At 38.5% G+C, this 22677-nt stretch overlaps 1 protein-coding gene across 1 annotated transcript; it reads left to right on the top strand.

Annotated features, from left to right (window-relative positions):
* The first annotated feature begins 1636 nt into the window (after positions 1-1636).
* Positions 1637-22309, top strand: vapb (VAMP (vesicle-associated membrane protein)-associated protein B and C). Its single transcript, XM_042505102.1, has 6 exons — positions 1637-1885; positions 9221-9373; positions 15622-15725; positions 17765-17845; positions 20016-20195; positions 21722-22309. The coding sequence occupies exons 1-6, from the start codon at positions 1828-1830 to the stop codon at positions 21875-21877; spliced, it is 732 nt and encodes a 243-aa protein (XP_042361036.1). The 5' UTR covers positions 1637-1827; the 3' UTR covers positions 21878-22309.
* The last annotated feature ends 368 nt before the right edge of the window (positions 22310-22677 follow it).

Here is a 22677-nt window from a genome sequence, read left to right as displayed (position 1 = left end):
ATATTTTATATGCATTGTATTTATGAATGAAATGTAAATAAAAACATTAAAGCCCCAAATATTTGAATATTTGTTAGACTTAAAATTTACTTTCATCCAGGCTGCTGCAATGTACATTTTTTCAAAATAATATAAAATGTTAATTGATACAACTGTTGATAGAAACACAGAAGTTATTCAAAAAAAATTTTTTTTTCAAAAGGGCAACTACTTTTTTTAATATTTCATGCTGAGGAAATGTCAAAGCAAGTTTGACAGAAACTAAATTTTTTTAAGTCATCAGATAAAGATTAGACAAGAGCCAATGCCAACTTATACACAAAGTGATTCCATTATGAGATTACATGGAATACTGTAATAGCATCTTTAAAAAAAAGTTCTCGTGGTTTTATTGTTACTATGGAGATGTAAGAGAAATCAAAAGACTTATTTGTAATGCCATTTTATTTTAATGATCGCTGATAAAATTAGTTAATAAATGCAAAGAAAGTGTCAGCATGGGAGAAACTTTTACTTTGTAAAATCTCAGGGAGCTATTTTTATTCATTCATTTTTTACTTAAATTTTCACTTGACTTTAATAAAAAAAGTTACTGGGAACCTGCTGTATGTGATGCTGAAAGCCTCAGTTTCGACTGAACATTTGCCAAAGGCATTTAAACAAAGTTTTGAGTTAGATTTATTATATTCCAAATTCTAAATATTGACAGATTTTTTTTTAAAATTTGTATTGTATTTGCATATTGGTACCAAATATCAATTATCAGTCTCATTAAGTACTAATAAATGGTTTCTTTATTGACCCTGAAAAACCAACATTGGTAGACCCCTAGATGATATGTTTTGTTATGTTATGTTTATGTGCTGAGATACATACATTGTTGCTGTTGTTTGGCTGTTTTTTTGTTTGTTTTTTTGTGTGTTTGTGTGCGTGTGTTTTTTTTTAGATGATTGTATTTTTATATTGAAGTGTCTGTTGTTGTTTTTTTCCTCATATGATGTTTGATTAATACCAAAGACTTGAATAAAAACTTAAATGACAAGTGTGGCTTTCAAATACATAATCCATCACTGGCAGAACTACTTTTATTTAAGTTAAAGACCAGAGAGTTCTCTTTCACCACTTAAAAGTGCTATCCATACGTTTAAAAAATGTTTTACTTTAAATTTTTTCCAAAAAGAAAAGAGAAACAGCACTGAGACGGCTACAAAAAAAGAGGAATATTATCCACCTCCCATTACTCCCCTCAGATGTAGGGGAGAGAGGGAAAGAAAAAAAGCAAGAAATGTACCAAAAAGGAAGAAAAAGAGAAACAAACAAACAAACAAACAAAAAAAACCTCAGCATACTTTGTATGTAAAAATTGCATTTCATTATGAAAGTGCTATCCATGTTAAACAAAAGGATCCATCAGAATAATAACTCTTATGAGTTTAAGAGAGTTTGCAAGTTTGCACCCTTCATGATTATTTGATGCTGAACTTTGGAGACTGAGATAAAAACCTCCATGTTTTGAGGTTTCCTAAAACCTGAGGTGAAGCCCTGGGTGCACCCTGGCATCACCCATCATCACCCTGTCACCCTCCCCGCTGGGTGGCTATGCAGAGGCAGTGACGTCACCGGGCTGTCTCTCGCTCCCTTCCTGCTGCATCACAACAGCCGTCAGTAGCTCGAGTAGCACTAGTGACCGGGGGGGACAGGATATCCACTGCTTTATTCATTGATAAAACAACTCTATTGGCGTTGCAGCACTCAACAACATCCTAACACGGGGGTAACGGACAGGAACTGGTTGCAGTGCGATCGCCCCGCTCCAGCTGTTGGGATATGGCCAGGCCGGAACAGGTTCTGCTCTTGGAGCCTCAGCACGAACTGAAATTCAGAGGTAAGAGGGGAGGGCCCGGCTTGGACGGGAGGGGGGAGCTGCCTCTGCCAGCGGGGTTACGAGGGGGGGCAGATCAGTGTTACGGGGGAGAAGCCGGGCTTTACATTTTGACAATATTGCCCTCGTATGAGAAGAATAAGACTGCTCTGAAAGGACGGCGGGTCAACTGACAGCTAGCTAGCCTGTTAGCTGGATTAGCTTCCAGCGGCTCACCAGGCTAGCCAGGCCCTGTCACACATTTCTGCTGCAGCAACTGCCTTTAAAGCGGTTTACAAGTGCAGCACACAACACACGTGTCCACCGGGAAATACCGATCATAATAAATATGTAACAACACGCCTCGCCTCTCAGCTTCATTACCTCTCATTGCATACAAGTTACAACATCCTTAGCAGGTCTAGCTAGCTAACATTAGCTCGCTCTCTGATTGGCTGTCTCGCTCTGTTGGTCAGCCAGCTGTCATTTAATAACTTGACAGCTCACAGGACCAAATAACTGGACAGCCCCTGCTACTTAATATGTGTTAGCCACGGGTCATCAACATGCCCAACATGCTGATCGCTTTGGCTTTACAATCGCTAATAGACATTTTAGTGAAGCTCGGCTTTTGGCTGCAAGATGTCACGTTGCTTTAGGCCCAAATAATGTTACATAAACACATATGCTACTCCGTTTTGCAACAGATTATAGAGATCCTACCACCGTTTGAAATATTGAACTTTGAACATTGGATTAAGAAGCTAAATATTGTGATGCATTTTCTTTTTGTTCAGTTACAATTAACCTCAAAACATAGTAAAACTTTTGCTCTTATCAGTAGTGAGGTGCAGAGATATCAACTGTAGGTCTCCCAAATACAATGTGGCAAGTTGTGTATGATTTAAACACGCCCAAAATGACACTTAAAAGAACCAGTAGCACCCAAAGAATATACAACTGTTTGCCCCAAAAGCAACTTTTATTTAGGGCTGTCCTGATCAAGTTTTTTTGCCACGATCCTGATCCAAGTCATTTGATATATCTCTTTAATATCAAATCACGATCCAATAATTGTATTTACCTTGTTAATTCAGATGAACAATGCACACATCAAGTACTTTAAACAAATTAAAAATCAATTCAGTGTATATCCTTGACTGTTTAATTGCTCTGCAATACAATACAAGAAAAATGTCTGAATGTAAACAGTTTCCCAAGGATTTTTTCAATATAATGTTTTACGAAATAAAACTTACAAAGTAAATAACCTAAAAATATCTGTGGTTCTGATCACAATTCCAGTTAGGATTGGGCGGGGCACGTGCTCAAAATAACCAATCCCAAACAACTAAAAAATGCATTGATCAGACCTGATACTGATCCTGATACGGATCTGATCGGAACATCCTTACTTTTATTGTAGTGTGATGACTTGACAATTCACCCCCAAACTGATCTGATAGATCACACAATGGATAAGATTACAAGTTGGTTATATTGCGTTTTTATGCAAACTGCCAGTTTAAAGTAACATAACATAAATGTTCAACTGTACAGCTAAGGTGTTGCCTTAATAACTCATGCTATTTACCATGATTACAGTGTAATGACATATTCAACACATTTTAGTATATATAGTGGGGATGCAACGGTATGAGATTTTCACGGTATGTTGTCTCACGAAATATCACAGTTTCATGGTATTATGGAATTACAGAATTATTGAGTGAGCCTGCATTAGTGATAATATTCACTAAGGTGCCCTGATGGATATAATGAACAAAGCAGAGGCAAAACATACTACAATACAGTTTGCTCAACCAAATCTGTTATTTTCTCTTCTCCACTTTTAGACACCTCAGTGTATTCTAAACTAATGTACCACAGGCAAAGAAAGAAGCTGTTTTGAAATTGCTATCAATTTTGAAAGCTTGTTTGTAGTCAGTTTAACCCTCGGGTAGGTCTGTTTCACCAGTGAGACTATAGGAACAACACTTGTGTTATTCTACATTTTTCTTTTTGGCAACAAATGCTATGATATCACCCAAAAGGAACAATGTATTAGTTCTTCACTCAATCCTTTTTAACTTCCCTGCCCTGCCTGTTGGTCATTTTTTTCTACTGAACATGTAAATCTAAAAAAAAAAAAACACCAAACAAACAAACAAACAAAAAAAACAGGCACAAATCTAGAGTACCCCAGGATTGAGTCCTAAAATCTGGAACTTTTTATTTCAGCACCTCTGGTTCCCTTATCTTGAAGTCAATGAGTTTTTTGAATGTTAATTTATTTATTTATTTATTTATTTTTGGTTAGAAGGCTGAAATAAGGTCAGTGGTTGAAAAAAATCTTAAGGGACTTTCAGGTTTTGTACTAGTATTTTCATCCACAGATTTATACATAATGTGAGTATTTACAGCACCAAGAGGCTGTGAAATTCAATCAAAGTAATCCATTGAAATAAAAGAACATGCCATGCAATGTAAGGCTCATTTACTTCTAAATAGTAATTCTAAATAGTTTTGGGGGGATTAAGCTATTTCAGGTGTTGGCTACACAGGCAATACTTGTTAATAGGATCAGTTCGTTGCTGATTTTTTATCTTTTCATGGCATTTGTTGACATAAGAAAAGGCAGAATATCACCATCTTTAAACTATAACAGGTAACTAAGCATTATGAAACGGAAGCAGTGTTACTCAGGGTGCCTGTAGTTTAATGGGCATTGATTTATAACTGTGGTGAAACCACTGACTGAAAGTAAGTTTGAAGTGTTTGATTTTAGTGGACACATACCAGCAATTCAGATTCAAGCAGCATAGACATATATGATGTGTCTTCATAGGTGCTAATACATGAGACAGAAGGAATTATGTGCCTTCTCAGTATACTCGACAACACCACAGATCACATGCTAACTCAAGTTATAAGCACACGTTCTGAAACATCAGGAAATCAAGAGTGAGTCTGTTAGTAGTAGCTTGTTAGGTCTCAGATCCTTTGTGGGCCAAATAATGCTTAAGTGTTAGGGACTGGACTTCTTCAGTTTTTATGAATTTTTTATCTTCGTCAGGGGTATTATTAACAAATCTTTGCAAAAAACCTCCCTGCTCCTCACTTTATATCTGCTTTTTATAAAATCTAAACTTGGAAGATGACAACTTCAAATATTAGCTCTTCATAATAGTTTTTAACTGGCGTTTGTGGTTTTCCAAAAGTTGGATGCTATCCGAGAAACCCTCAGGAAGTAGTAGATCAGGTGTACAGTAGTCGGTGGCGTGAGTCCCTTTCATTAAAAGCCTTCAGAAGTCAAGCCAAGCTTGTGAGGGTCTGAGTTTCCTCTCTGTCTTTGCTCAAAGGGGAAGGGAAGTGTCAGTTGCTCTGGATGTTTGCTGAGCTGAAACTTTATCTTGAATCTGGTGTATGTGCTAATTCTGAAATAGCCCCATGTTTTCATGAACAGTGAGTGTGCCTCTCTCTCAACCACGAAAGGTTTTGCAAGCCATAATAGCTACTGGAGTGGCCTGATTTGTTGTTTTGTTAGAAAACTATACTTGATTAAAAAACCTGGCCAGGCTGAGTTTTCAGGTTTGTGGTAATGTAGCAGAAAATCATGTTAAAATTATATTTGTATAGCTGGAAGTTGGTAAATAAATGCGTTCACTGTCAACACTTTGAAGAAGTAATTAGTTGTGCTTTTCTGAAGAATGTTTTCACAAACAAAAAAGATCACCTGACTATCAATGTGTCAAAAAAAAAAAAAAATCCACCAGTATTTAAATGTCTACTTATATGCTGGTGGGTCACTATGTGTAGATCTTTATATGCTGCAAAAAATAAATTCTTTCATAGACGGAGAATTCATGAATAATGTTTGTTTTATGTGTTTTTTTAATGAAACTATAAAGTCCCAAAAATGAAAACTTAGTTTCCGTAAGTCCAACTGATGTAAAGTGTGTGGTATTGGCACCGTATTCGCTAGGTTTGGGAAGTCATACATTCATTCGTCATGACTTTGAATTAGCTCTGCTCTCACTAGAGGTACTGGAAAAACACCGAAGTGACTAATGTTTGCCAGGTAGCGATCGGGATACATTTCGCTATGCAGTTTCTGGAGTGTCTGATCACTAAAGAAACTTTTGACAGAAATAACAGGAATAGATTAAAGACATTTAAAACTGTGGTTTTGCAAGGAAGCACTTAGGTAATACACATAGACTGAGATTTTTTGGAATTTGCACCCCTTCCAATGTGTATAATGTGCTGATAATATCAAAGAAGGCTCATTAGACTCTTGGCTTTCTCCAGGGTCAATGCATTAGCTGGATTAGGTTTTGGTCTTTTTTTTTTTTACAGTGTTAATGCAAGAGTTCTCGTATGAAACAGATTTGACTTTTCTGTTAATGCCATTACCATTAAAGTGAAAGGAAAACCTTACAGCAACATGGAGGTTGCTTGTGGTGGGTATTGAATGTGAGTGCAATAACTATACTCATGAATTTATCTGGTGCCTCTGAATTTCTAAACCATCGCCGGTAGATCGTATATTCAGCCATTCATAAAGGTCTGGTGCTGTGCTCATTAATGGCTGTTAAACAACTGAAATAATCAAATCTTTGATCAAAGGAATACTTCACCCATAAATTTTTAAATAAATTTGTCATGGAGTATTACCTTGAATTTGTGAAAAAAAAATTGTGTCTCTCACATGCCTCCACAGAAAACAACACTTGACGTTTGATAATGTTTTGCTGTTGCTAAACGTTGTCTCCAATCAATCACTAAATCAATGTATTTGCTTTTTTTTTTTACAAGGAGGCATGCAAGAAAAACATTTTCTCCACAAACTCAAGGTATACACCACACATCTTATTGATATACTGATGTTTTTTTGTAGATAAAGTATTTCTTTAAGAATAGAGATGGCATCTTTGTGTGCCAAATAAAAGCGCCCACAGAGAAATAAAACAATAAAAAAAGCCAAAAAAGAGTTATTGCTGATTTGTCAATCAAATAATGCTTCCTCTCAAACCGAAAATGGCTAAAAATTAGCTGTCTGGCAATATTTCGGAAACAGGAGAGAAACAGGAGAGACGTCATGGCACAACAGGTAATGTTGTAAAGTCTGAGTCAAGAATTGAGTGCACTTTAAGATCTGTTTATCTATCACAAGTAATGTTGTTATCGTGATATTCAACAACGTTATCTCATATTGCATATTTTCCTCACGTTGTGCAGCCCTACTGTACAGTTGTACTCTCGACTGATACTTCTCTTCATTGAAGCAGTGATCGACCATTTTAGGTTTAACTCTTGCAAATACCAAATTACTAACAATGCAAACATCAGGCAACAAATATGCGTTTCTTTTTTGTCTTATCTTGCTATGTGAACTTGCAGGTTATACCCAGGCCTCTTATTCCTTTCATCTCCTCATTACCTTGACTGCCCACCATGTCATTTCATAACCAATAGAAATTAGTAGACACAAATTGGATGTAGCTGCTGTCTACCCAGGTGTTTTACAAAGGTTTATACCGGAGGAAAATGTGTTAAAACATGGACTTTCCCAGGGATGGGATATTATTAAAAAAAATTAAATGAACCAATTTATTTGAAGTTTAAAAAAGAAGTAGTTGATACAGGGGCAAGGAGGAACAACAATGGTTGAAATCATGGTGTAGACGAATTACATTTTTAAAATGAATTTAAAAAAGTGAGTGCCCTATTAAAAACACTCTGCAGTCTGGGTGGATAATTCACTTAACCTTCACTCAACTTTTAGATTTTGCACATTGTTACTGTGGCTTTTGTTGTAAGGGTTTTCTGCATTATTGACAAGTCTGTGCAGCCTAATGCATCCGGCCTGTGAGAGCCTCAGAGATATGTGGCCTGCATCAACAAGGATATCTGTAATTGGCCGAAGCCAAACTGCATCAGCTATTCTGATCGTGGTAGTGCAACGTCGGAGGCCTGTGATTTGTGGATCACAGTTCACTCTTAAAATGTTTTTGTAAGTTGATTTCTAGAATTGTTTTTCCTAACCAAATCGTCAGACTAGACATCAGAAGTCAAAATCAATCTAGAGAGCAATGTCAAATAAAAACGAAAAAGCAGACGGCTTTGTTTGCATCCTTGACATATTTACAACAATCCACTTCTCACCAGGGTGTGTTACTGAGACGCCATATTTTGAGTTGTAATGTGAGAAACAGACTGGAATTATTTATCTTGAGGACAACTTCCAGTCAAACTTATAAAAATATGCATTTGTTGAATTGGCGGCAAACCCCTGTTTATCTTAAATGTCAGGTCAAATAAAGAAAATGTGCAACAGAAGGTCCAAATAGTGGGCATTAAAAAGAATTTGTTATAATTACAGTCACATCCAGTTAGAGTTTGACAGACCACATTTAAATGTGTTAACATACATGTCACTTATTTTTAATAGGCTTTACCCACTGGTATTTCACTCATCTCATTTATTTTGAAAAACCATAAATAAGTCTTTTTCTGCAGTTTATGCACAGTATAACGGTATTTTCAGTCAAATCTGTGTTAAATATTTGGCAAACTTTCCTATTTACTTCTCTGTTGCTCTCATGTACTTCTCTGTTGTGACAAAAGGTTTTCAGTATTAATGTTAACATATACTACAACATAATATTTATAATTTCCACACATTTTCTCAATCCGATAGATCTCCCACTCTTCTCTCTTCCTTGATATGACAGTATAAAGACAGTGTTTACAGTATTTTCATTTTGTATGAGAGTAGTGTCTGCTTGAGCTTGGGTGTAAATTCTTTTTCTTTTTTTTCATTCAAACTGGTGCTTTTTCTGCTGCAGTGGATGATGGATTTGCATTTTGATGGCTTTGCATTTTCATGTATTTTCTTCAGTTGACTAAGAGACACTCATTTGCTTTGATTATACCTTCTGACTGCTTGGCTCACACAGTAAGAGCTTTTCTGAGTTTGTGTGCGAGTGGCAGTTTTATTCTGTACATGTGTCATTTTCTCCAACCATTTGGCATTCATACAATTTGAGTGATGAATAGACCGGGTATTTTGAAATTAATGTGTGTGAGATCATAACTCTTTAACACAGGCCAACATCAAAATTAAAATGGATCTCCTTCCAGTTTTAATTGATGTTACTATGATTTGTTGCCATTTTGTGTGACTTGTGTAGTTGTAAATTTTGTCTTTGCCTCAAGTCTTTGATGATTCTTTTTACTTTTTTACTCTTCTTGAAAAGATGTCAGTCTCTGGAGGAAATTGTATAATCTTTATAAGGAGAACTATAGTGATGTTTTTGAGTTTCTAAGTGTCCACCTTATTTTCCTTCTTCACAGGTCCATTCTCAGACGTGGTCACCACAAATCTCAAGCTCTCCAACCCAACAGACAGGAATGTGTGTTTTAAGGTTAAGACGACAGCGCCGCGCCGGTACTGTGTGCGGCCAAACAGTGGAATCATCGATGCAGGCACCTCAATCAATGTCTCAGGTAAAAATTGAAGGAGAGGGGCTGAGCAGGGCCCCTCAAGGTAATTATTATTAACTTACAGGCTACCTTAAAACATAGCTGCTACTGTGGCTAAAACAATTAGGAGATCACAAGAGAAATAATTTGACAGTTTTTATACTTTATATTTTTTAGTCTTTTATCAAGTCTAATACTAAATGTTTGCTGTTTACAGCTTCTCCAATGCGAGGAATGTGCTGTCTTTTCTGTATAGCTCTTTGTGTTTTGATTCTTGGTCAGACAAAGTAAGGAACATGAAGGTGTCATTTCTGATAAGGTTTAATAGGTATGTGTTGAGATTTAATCATTTTTGTAGCCCTAGCCGATTAAACAGTGACCCGTGAGGCTATGTAAATATCACTGACTTTTTATTTGTGTCTTGATTTCAAGACCAAGCATCTGTGAAAAGAAAGGCAAATTATTGTTTCTCTAGTATCCTGAATGAGTTTGCTCTTTTTACATTAACACGCACACCACTGTTTTTTCGCTACCAAGTATTCCCCCGAATCTCTTCCCCAGTCTCTCCTGGCAGACCTCACTACCAGCCATGCACTCTGAGGGAGACAGGTACAGGCTAATGTTTCCACACTGTGCCACCTCTGCCATTTACAGACGCAGACTCATTTTACAAACTCCCCTATCTGGTGTCAGCAACTGCAAACTGTGTCACTGGGGCCTGCAGTCAGCTTTGGGCGACAAATCAGCACCGCCCCCTCTGTCAGTTACCTTCATTTTTCACCCTTATTAGGCTGAGAAAGGTTACAGGTTTGAGTCCCAAAGGGGGACATTGCTTTTCTTAGAATATAGTCACTATAGGCAAACATACAGTATAGACATGGTCTGTAACCTCCCTCAGCGCGGAGAGCTCTGAAAGAAGTGTATTTACAGGACAACAAGTGGTTGTGGTTTACAAGCGGTTGTGGGTTGTTATCTTGCAGGCATTGTTCAGTTACTCTTATGAAAAACCCAGGTTTAGTAAAGGCCACCTGACTCTGCTGTTAGCTTTGTAGTAACTCATAGGGCGGGATAAAATGCACCTTTACAAAAAGGTGTGCTCCACATCCAGTTGGGTGTGGTTTCCGCTGCATTTTAATTCGGCATGCAAAACAGCACATGCGACTTCGCCTATGCTATGTAGAAACAAGAGCTCTGAGGGTAACCAGGCCAGTTGTCAAAAGAAAATGTTAGCATTGTATGTTACAATTGTATGTGTCATACGTATCATATCAACTTTTCTAAAGGGAGGTAGTTCCTATTACATGTATATGAGCTGACTTAAATCATCAGGAAGTGGAGGGGATGTGCATCATGTTATATCAACGTGAGACTGCTTTCAAGCTGCAGACTACTGTCTGAGACTAACAAACAACAAAAACGGTTCTCTTTTAGCGCAACATCTGTGCCATTTCCACATTGTAACAAACATTGTAGACTTATAAACATATTTTACATGTCTTTTTGTGGCTGAATCCAAATGGTAAAGATATTGTACTGCCTTAAACATTTTATCAAATGCCACCAAAAAATGAAATTAAAGTTTGCCACAGTATCTCCACTACTGTTCAATTATAGGCTGGTAGTGATTCAATATTGTATCTGCACCTTTGTAATACACTTGCACTCTATTTAACTTGAGTGCAGTAATATTTGGCTTTGTAACTATGTTATGCTAAAGGAAAAGCATTCGACTTGTTTGTTAGACCTCAAGGATACGCACAATGTGCTTTGTTTAACGCTTAATGTAAACATAACTTTTTTGCTGACAAGGAAGCCCTGCAGGGCACCTTTTAAGTGCTCTTTCTTTCTGCTCTTAAAAGCTATATTACAGTCAGGAAAACAGAGGTGATGGGTTGCTCTGTATAATTACACGTAGATTGAAAAAAGTGGGTGGACTTGAAAAACGGGGGAAAAAACAGGATGAACAGAAAGGCAATCCAAAATTTAAGAGTATATAATTTAGGAAGGAAATATTAAAAATCCTTCATTGTGGTGGCTAAATAAAGCCCTGAAGAAGACTGACATTGCTTTTTAGTATTTCCTTTCTTGTTGATATATTTGTCCTTATATTTGTCCCGTGCCTGGATTGCCTTGCTGTTTACATTACAGTTAATTGATAAAAATCTCAACATACCAGACTGTTCTGAGTCAGTGAAATAAACACCGCCTGGTTGTCAAACCAACATTACTGATAAAGAAATGTTCTTATGTGGAGATATTCCGAAAGCACAAAGTCATTCCCAAGTTTTTGTTCTCCATCTAAGGCGATTGCAAAAGATCTGTGACTTGTTGCACTCCAGTTTGTCTGGTTTTCTGGCCTGTAATCTTTAACAAAGCAGCACAAAAACTACACAGACATCCACTTGCATTGAGGCGAAGGGAAACAGTCTGCCACAGGATACCTACAAACCCGAGATGTGTCATTTGCTGGCTCAGCTGAGGATACACACAGTGCTTTTGAAGCTCAACCCAGCAGTAACTTTATATGTTCAACACAGCCATAACCACAGGAATGTTGCTGAGGTTGATTGGTGTTATGTAGCAGCATCCAGTGGAAAAATATGTGGCGTGAATGTTTAAAAAAAAAATCCTTGTGTCCACAAATATTGAGCTTCTTCTTGGGAATATGTCAGAAGTTTGTCTCACGTGCTCGGGACTTGTTATGATTTCAAGGGAGGCATGAAGAAAAAAAGCATACCACAATAAAAATATCTAATATCTAAAAGCTGCATCCATTATTATTCCCAACAACTAGATTCTTATAAAATAATTTAATCTCTAAGCGGTAGCTGATTCCTGCAGTGTTGTGGATAAGAAGCTGTTGACTCCTGAGTTATTTCCTGCCCTGAAATAGGTTTGCTGGTGTATCATGAGCAGTTTTTCCCCCTTTTGAATTATATTGAATTAGATGGACCCAGGAGAGCACAATCAGAAGTGTGAGATCCTGCTACTCTGAGAAGCCCGAACATGAATACGTTTTATAAGAGTTAGCTCTTACATCCTGGTGAGTTTTCCCTCTAGGCCTGTATCGCAACAGCACCGGTCGACTTCACTCTCTTCCCCATTCCCACGCTATAGTGTCTCGGTAGGTTTGCTGATCTTTGACCAGGATTTTTGTGTTGAGTAATATTGAACAAAGTAGACAGGGAGCTCCCTCATTACGAGTAAGGCTTCTTTAATAAGTGTGAAAAGGTTACTCTTATAGATCAGGGTGTAACAATTAGCTGTATGGTGTGGAGTGTCATATCTCATTTTGTGTCATAGCTTTTAAAGTGAACTCACCTCATATCTTGTTTTGAATTTGTTGATTGTAGACCTAATCTTTTGTTTTTGACATGTTTCTTTTTTGTTAGATCATTGACACTTTCTGTTTTCTGCCATGCTGCTAGGCATTCACATTAAGTGTGTCAGGGAAATGAAGCCTCATGTTTTATACTTTTATTGAAACAGAGTGACATAGTACTGAAAATGGAAATGGAGGGCACATTCTCATGTTACTGTTCCTGTATGGAGGACATGTCACATGACTCATGATTTGTGTGGAATTGAGCAATGAATTTTGTCACACCCAATGGTGTTGTCACGATAATGGAATTTCTCACTTCCATACAGTAACTCGAAAAATATCAATATTTGATTCATTTTAGATTTCAAAGGGTACAATTGGCATTGAGGTCATACATGTTGGTTTTGAATTTAAAGGTCCACTGTGTAGGATTTAGTGGAAACAAGCGTTGAGGTTGCAGAACTAAAACTTCTCTCTGCGAAGGGAGAATGAGAACTACGGTGGTTGATGCTAAAACACAAATGTCCCTATCAGTGTTTGTTTTGTCAGTTACTGTGGAAACAACATGGTGGACTCTGTAAAGGAGGACCCGCTCTTTATGTAGATGTAAATGGCACACTCTAAAAACAAAAAACTGAAGACTTGTTATTTGCAGGTTATAAACTAAGAAAAATGTGGTAATTGATATAATGTTCCAATTCTGTCAATATATTTCCTTGAATTTTACACACTGGACCTGTAAAAGAACAATATAAGAAAGATATAACATGACAACAATAAGAGAGAGCGAGAAAGCTGGTACCAACATGGAGACTGTTGAAAGTTAGTATTGAAACCTTTTCTATGAAGAATCGATGTGTACCAGTAAATCAATATTGTTGACAACGCTAACACCCAATACCCAGAGAAGAGCCGAAACACTTAGGTTATTAATCAGTCAATCAGTTACACAAAAAATACCAAAACTTGTGGTTCTAGCTTCTTAAATGTGACACACTGTTTTTTGTTTTGTTTTGTTGTTGATTCTTATCACAGAGAAAGGAATGTCATTATTTCCTTGTTTTTTTAAATGTTTTTCAGAGAAAAACTGGACACACATTTTAACTTTTTTTCCTTTACATTTGATTGACCAAGTAATTCATTGATTAATTCAGTAATGGCAGATTATTATTCTTAAATGAACTGAAGTGAGAATTGATCTTAAGTTGCAGCCCGACAATAGAGACTTTTGCAGACCTTATAATAGTCATATTCCATGGGTGGGCCTCTGTAAGCACTTCAACACAAATAATCAGTGGTATTTCTGTCGTGAGTATCTTGTCTCATGGGAGACAATTAATTAGTGACAGGAAGGGAAAGTTTTCTTACCTTCCTCCCTCACCCCTCTAATGGTTCCATTCATCATCAACAAGCAGGCAGGCGATTACCATCCTGCTTGACCGTGTTGAACACAATTAGCCTCTGTGAGTTTTATAAATGATTGCCCAGCAGGAATACTAAATCACACCATTAGCAGAAGTAGCTTTTTGTGAAGGTGTGTTCAAAGGCTGTCGATCAGTGATGATTTAAATCACTATTTCTCCCTCCCGTGGCTTTGCTTTTTCCTTCTCAGACTTTGGCTCAGGACCTTTTTCATGCTATTCACTGTTGCTCAAAGAACTTACATGCCTTCCTGCCTCCATTCTCTAGTATTGTCCCCTTGGACTTGAGGTAGATGGCCGTGCAAATTGAGTCTGACTGAAACAGGACGTTCTCAATCTGTTCATGCCGTCTGTTTCTGGTTTGCGATATTGAACTGCCCTGATTGCTGTAATGGTGCACTACATCTCTGAGGTTTTCCACTCTAGGGAGAATTGGCATGTGCCATATATGAAAACCATCCTGATAGCTGCACCGGCTTTGAAATTTGGAGGTCATTTGTTTAGAGTGAAAGCCAAAGAATCACGCAGGCATTGTAGACATAGTTGGTCCTGACTTCAAAATATGCCTTTCAATTACACCCTTGTTTAAAAAGTCAAAGGAGAAAAAGATCACCCATCAATAGCCATTTTCATCCCCTCTGTACTTCCACCCTCAACTTGAATACTGACATAAGAAAGCGATCATTGTAAATCACCGCTACAGCTTTAAAATACCTTCTCAGTCATTGGAATGACATCAAATAACACACCACTGACTGAGAGGACTGATGTGGTGATGGGTTGAAGTCGTATTCCAGCCCCACACCTGCTTTTTGTTAGAGCGATATGTAATGTTAAGAAAGAAAAAGACAGGGTTGGAAGCTGTTAGAAAGATTACCCCCTGGGGTATTTGTAGATCCGTCAGTGTTTCGCCGTCATGGTAACACAAACTTAGAAATAAATCATCTCCACTGCTTTTTTTTCCGAGCAGCAGGGGCGAGCATAGAGCCTCGAAAACTTGGAGAAACTTTTTGATGAACACACATTTGATACTCACTAATTCCGTTTTAATCCAAGGAGCGGACACAGAGTCGAGAAGAGGAGAGAGATGGAAAACTGCTGACAAAGAGAGGTGTCTGCTTAAACGCTGGAGTTTGTTTTGTATTTGGGACAACAGATTTTACCCACAAATCATATTATGTTCCTGCCTCTCTGCAGCACTTTGAATGATACTATCAAGACACTTTATTTGACACATTCTCCAGAGTCTCCTGATGATGAGGTTTTGAAATAAGGTAAATAAAACTGAGGGAGTCACAACAAAACATAATTACTATAATAGTCATACAGGGACTTCTTCTCACACTGTGGCCTCAGGGATTCAAGTTTTACCCCTTTTTTGCTTAGCTAATATTTCCTGTTAATCCTAGTTTTATGTTGTTACTAAATGCCAATGGAAATAAATAAAAATGAAAACATAAAATGTCCTATGATATGAAGTTTATGGTAGTGTCATGTGTGACCTTGGACATAATTTTGTGTTTCAGTTATGCTGCAGCCTTTCGACTATGACCCAAATGAGAAGAGCAAACACAAGTTCATGGTCCAGTCCGTGCTAGCACCTCCTGACATGACCGATATGGAGGGAGTGGTGAGTGTATCTTCTTCCAAAAATCAGTTCTCATCATCAGTAGCCTATGTTTTAGCAGCTTCAGCTTTGCACAAAAAGGAAACACATATTGCTCGTACAGCAGACACTGCTATCGACTCAGGAAATACATCCATTGCATTTAACTGTAAAGAAATAGGCAGTCGATCGGCAGCCTGGACAAGAGGCTGTGTCTCAGTCTGGACACACAGCCATAAAAAACACAATGAGCACCGTTTAGCCGTAAATGTGTGTGTGGTCTCTAAGTCATCTTTGCAATCACAGGCCAATATACATACAGTAAATCATCATTAACATGCCAACAAGTGTTTTAGGAATTTGGTATTATACTATGACTCACACTCATATGAAAATACACACACACACACACACACACACACACACACTCACACACACACATTTAAATGAAGGCAGATTTCTGAAGAACAGCACAAAAGAGATAGACTGATCATATGGATGGTAAATTGCTTCCCAGATCTGCTTGTGTTAACAGAGTTAAAACTGATTAACTTGTATTGAAACTTGTACTTTGCAAGCATCTGCAAAATAATGTTTTCATAGTTGTCACCACTGAAATGCTTTTTTCCCCCTAAACATTGGTATGCCGACACTTTTTTTCCGAACCACTGGAGGCTTGTTAGATTTAACCCCTTTGATCTTCTCAGAGAAATGAACATATTCTAAAAGATTTAAACTATGCACTGGAAATGATTTAACCTGGGATATTTGTAAATTACTATTTATTATGTAAATGATCAAAATCTAACCGTGCCTTCACACCGGAAGCGAGCATGTTTACATTCAAAATCAATGCAAAGATGCATACAGACGCGAATTCAGGGCGGGCGGCGCGATGGACACGAAAACGCCTGATATGCGTATTCGTGCAAATTGAATTTTTTTTCAACTTGAGCAAGAATTTGGATTAAGGCTGTATTGCAATAGTGTGTCATTTGGGTTTCTCCTGCCGGTACTGAGACACGGAGCTTTATGCAACGTCAGTACTGTACAAAGACAGAGCAGAAGACCTGAAGGGCTTGGAGATCAGTGAGCAAAGCGAAGTTACATGGTAAGCTTTGAGAAGACACCTGTGTAAGTTAGTTTTGTTGACTTGCTTCTGAGCAAAACGCTCTGAGTAACTAAATTGGTATTTTATTGTGGAGAGTACACAATAGGTGGCGTGTAATGTGCCTTGACATAAATAATAAAGAGTGTGCGTCTTGGTTCACTCTGCTTCAGAGTAGGGAGCCTGCGTGTTTACATCCAGGCGTCTGATCACTGCAAACCACGCTAGCCGTTAGCCACCTCTCCTGGCTAACGTAAGCGCAACTAGTGCGCTAGAATAAATGTCTTAAATGGCTCTGAGCACAACCTCAGCTGCTGAGGGAGAATTTTCGCAAGTTTGCTCAAAAATAAACACGCGACGCAATTATTTATTTTTTTTTTTGTGAACGCACAGTAAGATGATACATCTTAAATTCCAAAAAAAATCTAGTTTAAAAAGCATGCACCACCATAAGCAAACCGTTAAACGTAAGTGTTGGACAGATGGCGTGCGTGTTCCTGGTTCAGTCTGTAGACATCCTGCACGTTTAAAAAATCAAATTAAAATAAAAAACTTAACAAAAAATATTCTGCAGTCCATCTGAATAAATGCATCTCTTAAATCATGGAAATGAGGGGTTCAGTTAGAAGTGTCTTAATCAAAGAGAGAAAAATAAATGTTGGTCATTCAATAATAAATGCAATGTTGTATTCAGTTGGAGCCAGACGGCACAGAAACCTACTACTTAAATTCCTAAATGAGTGTTCATGTAGGAATATGTTTAATATGTCAAAGGAGTTTACACAGTCAAACATTAATATGGGAGACAGCAGGAGGGTTATCTGAGCTATCATCCTCCTGTGTAGAGCCATTAATAACAGACTGTTGTAAATGGTCCCTTTTGACTGGATTAAATGATAAAGAAATAATGTGTTGATGCTCTTTTTCTTTTTTTCCCGGTCCTTGGTCCCTCCAGTGGAAGGAGGCCAAAGCAGATGAGCTGATGGACTCCAAATTGAGGTGTGTTTTTGACATGCCAGTGGAGAACGAGAAAACGGTAAGCACACGCTGTTCTCCACTTCTCTCCTTGCCTCGGCACGTCGCTGTTTGTTGCCACTACAGATCAAATATCAAAGACACTACAAGGAACAATTTGTTTCATTGTTCCCTTCATTTTTTTTTTTTTTTTCAAAAATCACACTAATTGGCCTCAGCAGCAGACAGTGCCATAATGTGATTTAATTGTTGGTATGTCATCTATTATCGTTTATGCTACTTGATTTCATAACATAACGATTCATTTTTTATGGTTTCTTTCTGCGCAGTACATTTGTTTGCTTGTTAATATTTGTGTCAAGGAGGGGCTGCATTATTTATGGGGAGATGATGGTTATTGTTGTTTTCCAGGACTCCACCTCTTTACTGCTCTGCTGTGTCTGCCTTTTCTTCCTCTGTCTATATCCTTTCCCATCTCAGCGTTCATCACTCCTTTACATTTTGCACTCTAAAGGCCTTTGCACACCGGGTCTATATTGTTTGTATATGTTCATCAATCACCCGATAAAACATAAACCTTGCACACCAAGTCTGATACAGTTTATTGAACTATTGATTTCGATCCTCAATACAGCAACGACTGGCAGTATGTATAAAGCTGGGCATACATTGTACAGTTTGAGCCTGTTTTAGAAATATTTTTATATGAGTAAATCGTCTGCGATGTAAAGTGAAAGCTCTGTATTTATCTGCCTACACTGTGGTCTGATTTTCAAGCCATGACCAGAGTGCTTATACTGTAAGATAGAAAATTAAACAGCCTGTCTATGCTTGCAGGCCATTCGGGGTATTAATTATTGTAAGAACAGATTTGTTTGACCACTTTGGGGCAGGAATATGTTATTTTGCTAGTGGAAGTACATTTCACAATAATGTAGAGACAGAGGTCTCAAAAACAGCTTAAAAGTCAATTTTTGCAAAAGTGGGTCAGTCCAAGTTTTGGTTCCCTTTTTCTCTCTGTCTCCCTCTCTGTGTCTTTCACAAACGCACACCCACACACACACACACACACAAACACATTAGCAAGTTAACAGCATCAAGAAAGCAGCCGGGTATACACTGTATGATTGATTACGTGCACTGGTCTTGGGGAATCAAATTGTGGCTCCGCTTCAATTGTGTGAGAGCCTGATGATGGTTGTTCAAAATTTATGGCATGACAGAAACTCATCCGAATGTTCGACTGCTGATCGGGAGCAGTCTATTAAGCCATGATTTGTCCTCGTTCCCCCTGTACACTGCATGGTACACAACACCAGATGAAGCTGAAATTCAGGCACACTCTAAAATGTGTGGTGCGGCTCAAAAATTCGATCAGAAATGGGCTCAAAATTACACACACACACACACACGCACAGACGGATGCAAAAAAACAACAAAAAAAAAGCTAAAATTGAACCTGAAAACCTTAATGACAGAGAAAGTTCCAAAGTTGGTGTGTAAATGTGACTGAAAAAACTCACATTTACACATTTATTTATCTTTAAACAAGCTATTTTTTTTTACTAAAAATGTCGATTTAGTGTGCAAAGGCCTCAATACTTTCCCAACTTCTTTTTCTTTTCTTCTCTTTCTGTCACTTTTTCTGTCTTGGTTATGTTACTTCTAAATTTGAAGCATTAAACTTCATTCCTTTCTCCACTTTTCTCCACCTCCACCTCTCTTTCCCCACACTCTCAGGCATCAGCAGCCACTTTGTTCATTCTCACATGCAGTTTATTTTTGTTGTGATTCCTCTCAGACCCCACACAGCTGCAGAGACATTATCTCGTCATGATATGAGCCGAGTCTACTGGTTTCATGAACACAAGGAGGGAAAAGGACCAGCGGTAGTTGTTTTTAATTCATTTTGAGCTGGGCGATACACACACACGGCTCCCAGTCAGCACCGTGCACCACAGAGCCATTTTGACGGAGATAACGCTGATAGAAACCAGCTTGATCCGCTTATGAAAGGCACCCCAGGGTGAACTCTCCCACCAACATGGAGATAGGCGGCTTGAGAGGAGGCTCTGTGTTGCTTTACTGTATATGAAAGTCTTCAAATATAAACATAAAATTGCCTCGGTGTACCAGCCAAGTCATCGGTCAGAATCGCCATGGAAACATTGCAGCAGCAAACAGACAGACTTGTTGTGTTATAACTTGTCGCCCTGTTAACCCACTTACAGCATGACATGGAGTCCAACAAGATGATGTCGTCCAGCTTGCTGAAGTCAGACTCCTCCACGCTGCCTCCAAAGTCACTGAGCTCCACCCTCGATGATGGGGAGGTAAAGAAGATCATGGAGGAGTGTAAGAGGCTGCAAATGGAGGCTCAGAGGCTACGGGAAGAAAACAAACAGATCAGGGTGAGTGAGATGACTCAAAGACAAAAGTCAATTAATTATTCAATTTTTTTCAAGACAGTAAAGTCTTGTGTCATTAATTCATTAGTTTTTATTTTCATGTTTTGCCAAATCATTTTTCCCATCACACATGGGATTACAAGAAACAATTACAAACATCCTCCCATCTTGCATGTGTAAAGCCAGTGAAAAGAAAAAGAAAAGAAACGCATACAAACTCCAAAACAAAACAGAAAAACAACATCCCAAATGAACTGCAACACGGGAAACTACCAAAAATCGGCAGACAATCGTGATAAACAATGTTCTTCTCCCAGGGTTTCTCCGGGTAACTGTATTACTGTTATGTCATTCTCACATGTACACACCTGTTGTACATCAGGACATCAGTTAGTGGTAGTGGTAAACTATTGATGATACATGATATGATGTTAGATATCTCATTTTGATAGAAGCCCAAATATTCACACTTTAGATGTTAAAACCAGCTTATTTTTGCCATATTTGCTTTTAAAAATGAGTAAAACAATTACGTCATCGTCAAATTGTTCCTGTCGACCGACAAAATGATTAATCAACTTTTAGTTTCACCTTTTAACACATTCTGTACGTTAAATTTTGTTACTCATGGTGTAGTTCAAAACAACCTAACTTCAGGATTGGACTTCAGGACTCAAAGACAGACTGAATGAGCAAATAAAGCTCCTCTTTTATCTCAATCATCAAAATTGGCAGATGACATCACTGAACATCCAGAGTCACATTTGGTTATTTTTTCATCCTGATTGATGTTCTCCATTAAGATAAGCAAATTAAGTGGAAATTTAATTCACACAAAGTGGTGGTTCCAAATGACGTTGCGGCGTCTCTCCACCCTTTGCTGCATTTCTTTTGAATAGAGACAGTAACTCAAGATTGAGGTTTATTGTTAAGTGCACCTACTTAGATCCATAATCAGTGGCCGACCTCAGCGTTCAGAGCTCGTAAGGCAATTTTTCAAATCAATGAGTATGCCATCAATCACAATGATCAGTGAAGTAAAGTTTTTTGTCAAGGTTTGGTTGGGAATGAGTAACACACACACTACAGACAGCTAAGAGAAAGTCAAACACCACCTCCTCCTCCCCTTTAAGTTCTTGCCAGAGGCAGAACGACTGTTGGCTGCTCCTGTGGCTGAGATTAAACTAACAGAGAGCCCCCCCCCCCCCCCACCCGCTGCTGGGAAATGAAGTGTGTTAAAGCCTGGCGCCTTCTGCAGTCCTCTGGGGATTGGGTCAGATGAAGATTTAAGCAGATCCTTTTTCTTTGAGCTTGTAAATAAATAGTCTTATCTTATCCACTGATTGACAACTGACCATTTTCCCCCCTCATGTCATATTTTGGTTCTTGTTATTTTTCTTCATTCCCCTTCTTATTTCACTCCCACCACCACCCTTTTTTTCTCTTCACACACGCTCCCTTTCTTTCATCATTGCTCAATTATTTCTGTCACCCCGCTTACACCACTCTCTTTTTTCTCCGTGTTTCAGGAGGACGATGGTCTGCGGATGCGGAAGAGCAACGTGATGTCATCTCAGCACTCCTCAATTGGCATGAAGAAAGACGAGGGCTTTAGCGCCCGCACAATGGCCCTCATCCTGCTCTTCTTCGTGGTGGGCGTCATCGTTGGCAAGTTGGTCTTGTAGGTGGCAGCTCAATTCGGTCGGCCGCAGCATGCTTTCAGGGGGATGAAAACAAACACGGGGTCTGGGATTTTGGATCAGATATGCCATATCCGCTGGGTGGGGGGTGATACTAGTTTTGATTCAGTCTCATTTATGTAAAAAAAAAACAACAACAAAAAAACAAAGGTAATGTATGAGAAAATAAAGAAGAAAAAACGATATGAACAAACCTACTGTTACAGGTCTTGCCTCTACGTAATCATCACATAATCATTCAGGCCCTCTTTCCCAGAGTTTCATGTATATAGATGACTGGTTCTATGGGGGAGGGGGAAATGGAAACATGATTTAATGCTCGTGATCCAGACCAATTTTCTAACACCGGCAAGGTGGTGTTGGTGCGACTGAGTCAGTTTGCAGTTGTGTGAATGTCATTTTAGTGTATTGTTGTTTCTTTTTCTAAACGACGGAGGCCAGAGCCGATGTATATGTATACGTAATCCCCCCCACTGTACAGTATATCCAGGTGTTCCTTCCAGCTAAACCCCCTTTAAGGAAGGGACGTACCAGAGAGATGATCCACACAGTCGGGGTTACACACAGGGCTATCAAACTGACTCCTGCAATCAAAGGCTTTGTAAAATCGGCTCGTCTTTGATTGTAGATCAACCTTGATCACTGTATGAAACACTATACCATAGGGGTTTTCTTTCCTCGTGTTGTTTTTATTTTCACTCTACCTGATTCCTATCACCGCTCACTCAGTGCTCACCACACCCCCAGTTGTCAGAGGGGGATGTTTGATTGCATGCGTTCACACA

This window comes from Plectropomus leopardus, chromosome 2 (genome assembly GCF_008729295.1).
Source record: "Plectropomus leopardus isolate mb chromosome 2, YSFRI_Pleo_2.0, whole genome shotgun sequence".
Lineage (NCBI taxonomy): Eukaryota > Metazoa > Chordata > Actinopteri > Perciformes > Serranidae > Plectropomus > Plectropomus leopardus.
This window is presented reverse-complemented; position numbering and strand designations above follow the sequence as displayed.